The sequence below is a fragment of the Macaca nemestrina genome, chromosome 5 (genome assembly GCF_043159975.1).
Source record: "Macaca nemestrina isolate mMacNem1 chromosome 5, mMacNem.hap1, whole genome shotgun sequence".
Lineage (NCBI taxonomy): Eukaryota > Metazoa > Chordata > Mammalia > Primates > Cercopithecidae > Macaca > Macaca nemestrina.
This window is the reverse complement of record NC_092129.1, coordinates 36340220-36352783: the sequence shown is the minus strand read 5'-3', so window position 1 is coordinate 36352783 and position 12564 is coordinate 36340220. Positions and strand designations below refer to the sequence as shown.

The 12564-nt window shown below is 37.3% G+C and overlaps 1 protein-coding gene across 2 annotated transcripts in view; it reads right to left on the bottom strand.

Annotated features, from left to right (window-relative positions):
- LOC105465609 (ectonucleotide pyrophosphatase/phosphodiesterase 3) overlaps positions 1–12564 on the bottom strand; it is a 100296-nt gene that overhangs the window by 76641 nt on the left and 11091 nt on the right. For both annotated transcript variants that reach the window (XM_011714141.2, XM_011714142.2), the window contains exons 4-6: positions 7696–7818; positions 4748–4873; positions 1606–1666 (exon numbers count right to left, since the gene is read on the bottom strand). In XM_011714141.2, the coding sequence (XP_011712443.2) occupies positions 1606–1666; positions 4748–4873; positions 7696–7818 (310 nt within the window). The remainder of the gene's footprint in view (positions 1–1605; positions 1667–4747; positions 4874–7695; positions 7819–12564) is intronic.

Here is a 12564-nt window from a genome sequence, read left to right as displayed (position 1 = left end):
TCACGCCACTGCACTGCAACCTGGGCAACAGAATGAGACCCTGTCTTGAAACAAAAAATGCCTCCACTGGCCAGCACAGTAGTTCATGCCTGTTATCCCAGCACTTTGTGAAGCCAAGGCAGGAGGATCACCTGAGTTCAGGAGTTTGAGTCCAGTCTGGGCAACATAGTAAGACCCTGTCTGTACAAAAAAATACAAAATAATGTTTAGCTGGGTGTGGGGGCCCATGCCTATAGTCTCAAATACTTGGGAGGCTGAGATGGGAGGATAGCCTGAGTCCAGGAATTTGAGGCTGTAGTGAGCTGTGATCATGCCACTGCACTCCAGCCTGGGTGACAGAGTGAGACCCTATCTCTTAATAATAATAATAATAATAATAATACTTAAATTTAAAAACTGCCTCTACCAATTCCTCCTAAAGCCAGGTATTCATTTCTTTTTCATCCACCCTTCCACCATTCTCCCTTACTTGGCCCAGAAAAGTGTGAAGGGCAGAGGGGTGGATGGAGAAATGGGGAATCCGCGCTGGCTTGAGGTGATGCACATTTCCAGGCCCCGGCAGTCAGCGAAGCAGCCATGATAAACGTGTGGAAAAGATGCATGGGAGAGGTGGGGCAGGAGTGTCACCTCATGTGTTCATCACCTGTGCCCCCTGACAAAGCTCTCCTCATCCACCCTTCAAAGACCTCCTTTCATTTCAAGGCCTGCACAAACCTCTTTCCCTGCTCTTAACAAGAAGAAATTTGAGGCACCAAGATGTAAAATAGAAAAGAGTTCTGGCCAGACACAGTGGCTCATGGCTGTAATTCCAACACGTTGGGAGGCCCAGGAGGGAGGACTGCTCGAGGCCAGGAGATCAAGATCAACCTAGCCAACACACCGAGACCCTATCTTTATTTTAAAAAAGAAGGCAGGAATTAAGTTATTTAAAAAAGGAAAAGGAGTTCTGGCAGAAGTAATTTCAAGCTAATTTCAATCCTGACCACAAGACCTTTGGAATATTACTTATGTAATATTCCAACTAATTTTCAAAAGTCATTACTGTGGCTGAGTAGAGTGGCTCATGCCTGGAATCCTAGCATTTTGGGAGGCCAAGGCGAGTGGATCACTTGAACTCAAGAGTTTGAGACCAGCCTGGGCAACCTAGTGAAACCTCATCTGTACAAAAAAAAAAAAAAAGAGAGAGAGAGAAAAACAAAAAATTAGCCAAGCATGGTGACATGCCTGTAGTCCCAGCTACTCAGGAGGCTGAGATGGGGAGGATCACCTGTGTCTGGGAGGTCAAGGCTGCAGTGAGCTGTGATTGCACCACTGCACTCCAGCTTGGACAGGAGAGCAAAACCCTGTCTCAAAGACAAAAACATAATAAAGTCGTCGTTGTAAAACATAAATATAATAAATTAATATAAAAGGGCTTTGTAAAAAATAAAGCAAACAAAAGTCCATTAAAACTTGGAACCCACAAGAAATCTAATCCTTTGTGAACTATTCTGTTTTGAAATGTACATGAAGTGGAGGAAATTCTACTCTGCGTCTGAACTAACTACATTCTTATGTGCACCTTTGTTAAAGGAGGATAAAAATCCCTGTATCCGTCATGCTCACCCTTCTGGACACTGAGACTGCTGGGCTGTGTCACAGTTTTCTTCCAGCCATGAGGTTTCTCCTGAAAAGCATAAGATCGAAATCTTTATACTTGCTGCACCACAGACAAGAAACGAGAAGCAAGTGTTCAATGGACATGATCTTCCCAAACTATTTAATTTCTGTTAGTCCCATGACTAATTTCTTCTAAAACACGTGAAGTGCATTTTCAGTTGCTGGCAAAGGCAGTGTCTCTAGTGACTTGTAGAGACCAGTAATCTGTAATAACTGAATACCAGGAAGTCTATTTTTACCAAGAGAAACAGAGGGGATTTATTTATTTATTTTATTTATTTTTTTTGAGATGGACTTTCACTCTTGTTGCCCAGGCTGGAGTGCAATGGTGTGATCTCGGCTCACTGCAACCTCCACCTCCCTGGTTCAAGTGATTCTCCTGCTTCAGCTTCCCAAGTAACTGGGATTGTAGGCAAGCGCCACCATGCCCGGGTAATTTTGTATTTTTTGTAGAGACAGGGTTTCACCATTTGGTCAGGCTGGTCTTGAACTCCTGACCTCAAGTGATCCTCCCGCCTTGGCCTCCCAAAGTGCTGGGATTACAGATGTAAGCCACCACACCCAGCCCCAAAGGGGATTCTTTTAGATGAAAAAAAGATATTTCTTCTTTTTCTTGATAATGTTTTTTGCCTCAAGAACAATATTTTCCCAACTGCTAGAATAAATGGATTTAATAACTATAGACATACAGTCTAAAGAAGAGAAAAAGGAAAGTATCAAGAAAAAAAAAAAAAGAAAGAAATAGCCAATGAGAATAACTGATATCAAATGGAGGAAATTTAACAAATTTTTAAAATCTTAACAAAAATTAGCAAAAACAAAAAATTTTGCTTCATGGATATTTCTCATTGTAGAACATTCTAGCTCATTAGTGAAGTAGAAATGACAGACTATGACTGTCACCATCTGCAACGCCTAGTGTATCTCGGCAATGCTTATCAATGGCTAACATATCCCAAAAAACACACCTGCAGGCATGATGTGCCTCTTGATGGAAATTATCTTTATCTTTTTAGATACGTACTTAAAATATGTAGCTAAATACATATTTTAGATGAATGATACTCTTGGTTTTGCTTTGAAACAATGTAAAATTATGGAAGAGAGGCTGGCAATAATGAGCATATTTTGTTAAAGAAAAAAATCTAAAAGTTGGAAATAGGCAAGAGGACTGATCATTAGACATCATTTTAATGTCACGCTGGGAATTATCTAAAAAGCCCAAAAACATATTATCCAATTATCAAGGGGCATGTATCTTTATCCAGCTTACTCTTTATTATTCATTTTATAAGTTGTTTATTTGGGAGTAATAAATAACTAGTAGAAAACAAATAACAATATAACTGATTCATACCTGATAGCAAATAAATTGTCCTACAGAAATGCAATTCAATTCTGTCCCACCAAAAGATATGGTTCTAGTGATTTTATTCCAACATTCTTTCAGTCTTATATACACAATTTAGTGGCTTAGTTTCTTATTCTCTTTGAACCTGCTTTAATTCTGGTTGGTTATCTTATAAACGAGTTAGTAAATCTTTGACATGTTCATTTTATATTCAAAATTATACTTTGTCAATGTGAGACAAGATTGGCCATGAATTGATAACTGCTGAAAATAGTTGATGGACTTAGAGAGAAAACATCATAATATTCTCTGTACCTCTGTATGTGGTAGAAATTTATCATAACGTTTTTAGAAATTCTACACTTAACAAAATATAAAAGTAATTAGCTGGTTTCTCAAACAAAAATGATTCAAATTCTCTCAAACTACTCTCGGGAGATAAAATTTTGATAAAAATTCTCAAACTACTCTCAAAAGATGCAATTTTGACAAAAATCATTTAGCTTTTTTTAATTCTAAAAGCTGGTAGGCACATTTAACACTTAAAATATAAAGTGTTAACGCTCAGAGTGAGAAAACATTTATATTTGTTTTAAAAAATAAACTGAAATGATTACATTAACTCCATCAGAGTAACCAGTGAATTCAGTAAAAAAAAAAAAAAAAAAAAAAAAAAAAAAAAATTTCCACATGGCCTAAGCATCCATCTTGAGATTAAAAAGTTAAAAGTTACCAAATTGGAACAGAAGAAGGGAGACTAGAGAGGTCAGAGGTAATATGGTCAGTGAATTTATTAGAGAAAGAAGCAGACTAGAACCTATACTTGCCTTGTGAAATTAAAGAAATTTTGAAATGATGCAGTATGGAGTATTAAATATTGAGTAATTATTATTTTTAAAAAGGAGTTACCATTTCAGACTTTTCTTATAACCCGTTTCAGGTGATTTTTAATTATATTTTGTATAAAAACTGATTTATCCATTGGTACACAACTTATTTTCTATTAGTAGATTATAGTTAAGGTTTCTACTACAATATTTTCATCCAATTTCAGAAATCAGAATTCAACCTAATCTTTTTTTGTCAAAAGTATTGAAATTGTCAGCTCAGTTTGGTGTGAGGTTATAAAAAGGGATTGATAGCTTGAAGAAATTTGGTTGATATATGTATATATGCATTTTTCATAAATTTCATCAGATGTTTGGAAGAATTGGTGATTTTTTTTTTTAAAGTCACATCCCTTATAAAGTGGGGAGTGGGTAGAATAAAGAGTTGAATAACCTGAATCCTAATCTTGACTCTACATTAACTCCGTGAGGATACTTAGCAATTTAAACCGTTGAGGACACATTTGTTTTGGCAATAACAACATTGGCTTAACAAGATGATATCTGAGCTAGAAAACCTCATTCTCTATATTTTAACTTTGGGATCTGCTATTCAGTGTCTGAAAGTACAACTGCATCTGGCAAGGTCATTGGATTGGAAAAGACTTTGCCTTACAGACAAATAAGGAATTTTAAGATCTCTCTTCTATATCTATGCTGTGAGTTCTCCTCCTCTGTGGTTACAAACCACATTTCATCCCACAGTAAATGCATTTGATCTTTTCTTCTACATGGAGTAACTAAAGATTCTCTGACTTGTTCTGATTTTTGCAGACTAGCATAGCTCTAGGACACTCACGGAGTTCCTCTGAACTTGCAGGGGCAAATGAGTCAACATACTCCTGCTTACCTTGGCAAACACTCTTATAGTCAGCACAGCAATCTTTCCTCTGCAAACAGTCATCTGAACAAGAGCAAAGGCTGGCCTCTAATCTGGTCTCTCCACAACGAAATTTATTGCACGTCCATATTCGAGCTGTAAAACGATACAGTTCAGTTCTGAGCATTTAAGCCTCCAATATAAAATATACAAATTTCATTTATTTACTGCTATATTATAATAATACAACCAAATATAATAATACAATACAATTCTTGATTGTAAATAATACAATCAAATAATACAATCAAATTATTTGATTGTATAATAATACAATCAAATTATTTGATTGTATAATAATACAATCAAATAATACAACCAAGAATTTCATTTATCTGTATTAATAAATGAAAATACATAATGCCAAATGAGGGGTAAACCACCACTTTTCTTCATTAGCTAGGTGGCAGAGAGAAATGCAGCTTTATAAACCACAACCCAGGTTTACTTAGCAGGTACACTGTGAGCTTGAAGAAGATCTGAACACGGCTCCTATTCCCATCCAAGAGCAGGAGCTCCCCAAAGTGAAGAATCACTGGCCCTGACTGATTATTGCCACCCAAGAGCAGCTTTGCCCAGCTTTGTCTAAAGACAAGCAGCAAGGAAGAAAAGGTGACAACAGAAGTAACAGGAGCACAGTCATGTCTTTGAGAATGTAGGCAGGTCAAGGTACCTCTCAGTGGAAAGTGACAGCAGTGACAAAGCAGCTGCCACCCATGCCTCGGGGGTTCTCCCAGGCTATGGGCTTAGGATGAGAACAGTTTCAATAAATCCCATTGCTAAAAGCAGCAAGAGGCTGGAGGAAGGTGGCTTGGCACTGCCATTTGCTAGGAAACAGTGACTAAAATCAACATCAGCCTTGTTCTGAGACAAACACTCTCAATAGGCAACTTTTGTCCACCTCAGTTATATATAGATTTCTTCCTTCTCCAGCATTTCTCATTTACATAGAAAGAAAACGTTTTTGGAGATTAAGTAAAGGGAACACAGATCTCTATCTATACTGGGTTATCCTCTCCCTCTTGCCCTTTTCAGGGAACATAAAGTAAAGAACTCTACTCTTCTAATCTTCACTCTCCTCCAGCCACTAGACACCCCCCTCCACCACCTTCCCAGATTATTTAGGGAATTAAACATTGCAAGCTGTCTTTTCCACCTAGAGAACAGCATTTCTCAAATTGTGCCCTGTGGAATACTGGCATCAGAATGATCAAGAATCACCCGCTTTCCAAGTGACTTCTATGCACCTTGAAGTTTGAGAACCACTGCAAATGAAACAAACAAGATGTTGAACTTCAGCCATAGTAAAACTCCACTGAAATGTATGTAATGATACAGTATTTCATTTACCATAGCCTGTTATTCCTCAACCTTGGTTAAATAAAGTGTGAATTCTGTATTTAGCATTGTTAAGGGGGAAATGATAATAAGACCGTGTATAGGTGTTATAGGTTTAATTGTGTCCCCTAAAAAGACGTTGCAGTCCCAACCCCCATTACTTGTGAATGTGATCTTATTTAGAAACGGTTCCAAATTACTTGCTGAGGCCAGGTGCAGTGGCCCACACCTGTAATCCCAGCACTTTGGGATGCCGAGGTAGTGGGATCACTTGAGGCCAGAAGTTCAAGACCAGCCTGGCCAACATGGTGAAACCCCGTCTCCAACAAAAATACAAAAATTAGTTGGGCTTGGTAGAGCACTCCTGTAGTCCCAGCTACTCAGGAGGCTGAGGCAGGAGAACTGCTTGAACCCAAGAGGTGGAGGTTGCAGTGAGCCAAGATTGTGCCGCTGCAATCTGGCCTTTGTTTCAGGAAAAAAAAAAAAAAAAAAAAAAAAGACATGGATTTAATAACTATAGACATACAGTCTAAAGAAGAGAAAAAGGAAAGTATCAAAAAAAAAAAAAAAAAAAAAGAAATAGCCAGTGAGAATAACTGATATCAAATGGGGGAAATTTAACAAATTTTTAAAATCTTAACAAAAATTAGCAAAAACAAAACATTTTGCTTCATGGATATTTCTCATTGTAGAACATTCTAGCTAATTAGTGAAGTAGAAATGACAGACTATTTCATTTCTGTCTTTGTTTAAAAAAAAATTACTTGTAGATAAGAGTGAGACTGTTTCAAAAAAAAATTACTTGTAGATAATTAAGTAAAATGAGGTCATTAGGGTGGGCCTTAATCCAGTATGACTGGTGTTCTTATTAAAAGGGAAAATTTAAACACAGACACAGACAGAGAGAAGACTATGTGAAGAGACACAGATTATGTGAAGATGAAGGCAGAGTCTGGAGCTGTGCTGCCACAAGCCAAAGATTGCCAGCACCCACCAGAAGCTAGGAGAGAAGCATGGAGCAGATTCTCTTTTGGAGTCTTCAGGAGGACCCAACCCTGCCAACACCTAAAAGTTGGACTTCCAGTCTCCAGAACTGTGAGAAAACAAACTTCCTTGGCTAAGCCACCCAGTCTGTGGTACTTTGTCATGGCAACCCTAGGAAACTAATACACAAGGTATGTAGATGAAAATTTGGACACAGACCTGGCGCAGTGGTTCATGCCTATAATCCCAGCACTTTGGGAGGCCAAGGTGGAAGAATTGCTTGAGTCCAGGAGTTCAAGACCAGCCTAGGCAACATGGTTAAGTTTTTTTATTTTTAGTAGAGATGGGGTTAAAAACAATTAGCCAGGTGTGGTGCTGCATGCCTGTGGTCCCAGATACTCAGGAGGCTGAGGTGGAAAGATCAATTGGACTCAGGAGATTAAGAATAGAGTTAGCCATGATCATGCCACTGTACTCCAGCCTAGGCAACAGAGTGACACTCTGTCTCAAACAAAAGGAAAGAAAAGAAAAAAATTTGACATGTATTAATAGTGGCACAACCAACATGCTAATAAACTTATTCTCAGAACTCATACTTGATTCCACACAGGTGTCTTCAAAATCCCAGCAGCAATCGCCTCGGTCTTCACATGCCACATCACACCGGCAGTTCTCCAGTCCTCTAAATGATGCATCAAAGCACTTCTTCCTGCAGCTGCCTGCAAAGTAAAGGAAATAGGGCCCCAACATTTAGCAGCTATTCAATATCTCATACTTAAACAGTGGAAGCATACAGGAAGCACATGGCACAGACTACGACAGACAACTAGATGATTTTTATGGTGCTACAAGATCTACCAGTGCAATGTAATAAATAATGACACTGATATGTCCAGGCGCCATGGCTCATGCCTGTAATACCAACACTTTGTGAGGCCAGGGCGGGAGAATCACTTGAGGTCAGGAGTTTGAGACCGGTCTGGCTAACATGGCAAAAACCCATGTCTACTAAAAATACAAAAGTTAACCAGGCATGGTGGTGCACACCTGTGGTCCTAGCTACTTGGGAGGCTGAGGCAGGAGAATTGCTTGAACTCGGGAGGCAGAGGTTGCAGTGAGCTGAGATTGTGCCACTGAACTCTAGCCTGGGCGACAAAGCAAGACTCTGCCTTAATAATAATAATAATGATAATAATAATGTGTTCAAGAAGTACATGGGAGCACATGGGGTGGGACAAAAACTAGCAAGGGGATTCAAGGACACCATTGAGTCTTGAGAAAGGATCAAGATTTTAAAAATCAGTGAAGCTAAGGAAGGCATATTTGGAGAATAGCAGATGGGTTATGATGGCTAAGGGGTAGAGTTCAAAGGTAGAGGTGGACTAGAGTGAGGAAAGGTGCATATGCCATACTAAGAGGCTTGAAGCCCAATCTTTGGTAACGGGAAGTCATTAAAGAGTAAGCAGAGAGTAATGAATTAGATCTGTGTTTTAGAAAGCCACTCTGGAAAATAGGTGAGTAGGGTAGGGATGGAAACTCTTGAACTAAGCAAGAAATTTTAACCCAAACTAAAAATGATAAGGGCCTGAAGGAAGATAGTAGCAGTAGACATAAGGAAGATGTAAATAGAGATAAGAGAAATTAAAGTGCAATTAGTTTGAGTTCAGGTTTATATAAAGAGTGAAGAAGAGGAATGAGCCAAGGATGACTTCCAAAATGTAAGGCTAAGGCACTGAGAAAAGGGAAGTTCAGTTTTCCAGATATCTAAGCAAATACATATTTAGGAGGGGATCTGAATATTTGAGTCTGAAACTCAGGAAAGAGAGGCATAAACTAAGGATACTGACTTGGAGTCATCAGCATATTAGCAATAAGAAGCAATGGGAATTCTGTAGTTCTCACTGTGCAAGGAGTGTGTGCCCAGCTAAATATCATTTCTCCTTGCTAGGGATTCCCATTGAAAATTATCTATAATTCCCTATGATACTTGCTTTCTACTTTGCATTCTAAAGGAGTTGTTTGAAGGCAAGGAGGGTATAGTAGTATGTGTGGGAAAGTTCAACTATGCACAACTTGTTTCTCTCCCTTGAAAACCACTGCATAATTTTAGATTAATTTATTTACTTATTTATTCTATGAATATTTATTTTAGCATCATTATGTTTCAGGCACTGTGCTGGTAATTGCAGATTAAGTGATAAATAATGCAGATATAATTGTAGAGACTTTATATAATAAAAAATTTTAAGTGGTAACTGCAAAGTAACAGTGAATAACACACAGTAATGGGACAACTGGCTAGCTATATAGGGTGAGGAATCTCTTGACATTCTTGCCTCACAACATATACAAAAAAATTTTAGGAGCTTATCAAAATAGAAATGTCTCAGGAGTTAAGCGGTTAAGGACAGTATTTTAGAATACTCATTTCCAAAATAGGCAAGAAAGGTTAAGGACAATGAGGACTGACATAACAGGCACTAAAAGTAATAATTCTCAGAGCATTAGATCTCCTGAATTCATCCTACTATAGTTTGACCCCAAAAAACATCAAACAGAAGACTTAGACGATTTTCAAAGTGCTCTGTAAAAAGTTAGTGAACATAAGAAAAATATGATCATTTTTTCACTAACAAATCAATGAGATATACAGTTATTGGTAGTATAAATTCACAAAATCTTTCAGGAACGTTATTTTACAATATGAAACAAAAGCTGTAAAATGTGAATTTTAAGAAAAGAAAGATGCAGAAAGGCAGAAAGGCAGAAGGAGTACGTGAAAACACAAATACAAAGTTGCTGTTATAAAATTTCTATAAGAATATACAATAATGTGATAATAATCTTAGCTATTTCTGAGGAGGGAAACATGATAGCTATTATATGGCAATGGAAGAAAACCTTTTAAATAAATAATGAGATTATATTACCCATGCAAAACTAATATTTGAAAAGTCTATCTACAAGGTGGAGAACATTTTCTTTAAAATATTTATCTCCAATATTATGAAACATTAAAAAAAATTTACCTTTTAGAGATACACAATGAAATGTTTATAGAAATGAAATAATGTCAAGTATTTGCTTCAAAATAATATGTAGAGGAGGTTATGGAGAAAGGTATAAATAAAACAGGATTGGTCATGAATTCATAGAGTGGGGTGATGATACATAGACATTTATTAAATTAGTATTCCTACTTTTGTATGCTTAAAATTTTTTATTAATTGAAAAAATCTTTATATCCTTTGATTTCAGCAATTTCACTTCCAGACTTTATACTAAAGAAACATACAAAGATCTATGTTGAGAAATGTTCTCCATAGTGTTACACATAATTTCAAAAATATTTTAACAACTGAAACAGTCTTAATGTACATGAAAGAGAGGACTTATTAAATTATTATATCTACATAAAATAACATTATAAGCATTTCTGGATGCCAGTAGAAGTTATTTTAAAACATTATTGTTCACGGTTTTAATGATTTCGAGAAATGTTTATGTTATTATTGGAAAAAAGCGAACTACAAAATAGAATACAGTTTTCTTTTTAAAAGTAGCTGGTTGAGGCCTGGTGCAGTGGCTCATGCCTGTAATCCCAGCACTAGGCCAAGGCAGGCAGATTGCCTGGGCTCAGGAGTTTGAGACAAGCCTTGGCAAGATGACGAAACTCCGTCTCTACAAAGCATACAAAAATTAGCTGGGTGCAGTGGCACGTGCCTTTAGTCCTAGCTACTCGAGAGGCAAAAAAAAAAAAAAGTAGCTGGTTGATAAAACTCATTTACCTCTTCCATCTCCTCAAATTCCACAAATCTTCACAAAAAGAAGAGGAAAATAGTTTACAAAAAGATATAAATACTCTAAATCAAGTAATAGAAGATAGAAGCAGAAAAAGAATTTTGAAAGACAGAAATCGCAGAATGAAGGAAACAACAACTAGGTGCCTAAGAGGAAGGAGTCCTGGAAATTAAAAAAAAAAAAAAAAAAGCCAAGGGCTTTCCCTTAGGACCCTAGAAGGGAGGTCCCAGAGTGTCATTAGGTAAGAGAAGAGGTCATTAAGTAAGAGAAACAGGGGACATTAGGTAAGAGAAGAGGGGAACAGGCACAAGGCTAAATGTAGGAGAATTGGTAAAAGCTTGGATGTGAAGCAGTGACTACTCACCCTGCCTCCCACTCCAGACTAGGAAGCTCATAATCTGGAGGAATAAGGAGTGGCTTTCATCACAGAGACAATAGACATAAAGGGGGGTAACTGTGATAAGAAAAAGCAACCCTTACTCTGAAAAGGAACAGATGGTCCCCAGACATTTGAGGATAGCAGGATAGCAACCTACGTGAAAGACAAACACCCAACAAACAACATCAAAGAAAAACTTGATTGAAAAGGAAATAATGCAGGGAGCAAAAGAGTTAAAATAACAACACACACACACACACACACACACACACACAGAGTACTGAGATCCTCAGAAAATAGAGAAGATACTGTGTCAACAAAATAAGAGAACTATAATTTTTTTAAAAAGACCCCACATTCAGGGTGGTCTTGGAAGTAAAAATATGAGAGAAGTAAAGAAAAATTCAGTAGAGATATGGTAAGCAGAATTGTGGTCCACAAGAAGATTCCAAGTCCTAATTGCTGAGACTTTGAGTTTGTTGTCTTGTATAACCAAGAAACTGTGCAGTTATAACTAAGGCTGCTAATTAACTGATCTTAGAACAGGGAGGTAAGGCCTCAAAGTGAAAGAGGAAATGGAGCTTATGTTATTAAAGAAATCATATTATAAAATTTTCCAGAATTGAAGAGCATGAATTATTACATCATAGTTGTCCACCAAGTTTCCCAGGGCAAAACTCACACTAAAAGATCAACAGGATTAAGAGATGTTGAAAGCCTCCACAGAGAGATTATGAGCAACCTACAAAGGATCACTAATCAGAAATGTATTAAAATACCAAATATATTAAAAGCAACACTGGATGCTATAAGACAGTAAAGTAATACCTTCAGATTTCTAGAAAAACAAATTATTTCCATCTTAGAATTCAATACCTAGCCAAACTGTCAAGTATTAGGTTAGAATGATATGTCTTTACATAGGCAAAGACTCAAGTTATCTCTTTCATGCATCCTATTTTAGAAAGCTATCAAGTTGTTCTTTAGCAAAATGAGAAAATGAAACAAGAAGAAAGAGATTTTAAAATCATGGGATCTAACACAATAGATGGGCTAATGGAAATCTCAACCATCCACCAGACCAAGAGAACAACCAACATGGATTAGAGCAACAAGACAGAGAAATAGAAACTAAAATGAAAGACTTTATTCCATACCCAACTTCACATTGCCAAAAATTAGAGAGCTGAATAATGGCAATGGCTGGTGGAGAGGTGAGGTAAAGGAAGGTAGGGTAGGCTGAAGCAGCCATTCTAGAAAGCAACCTGGGACTACATACCTGAGT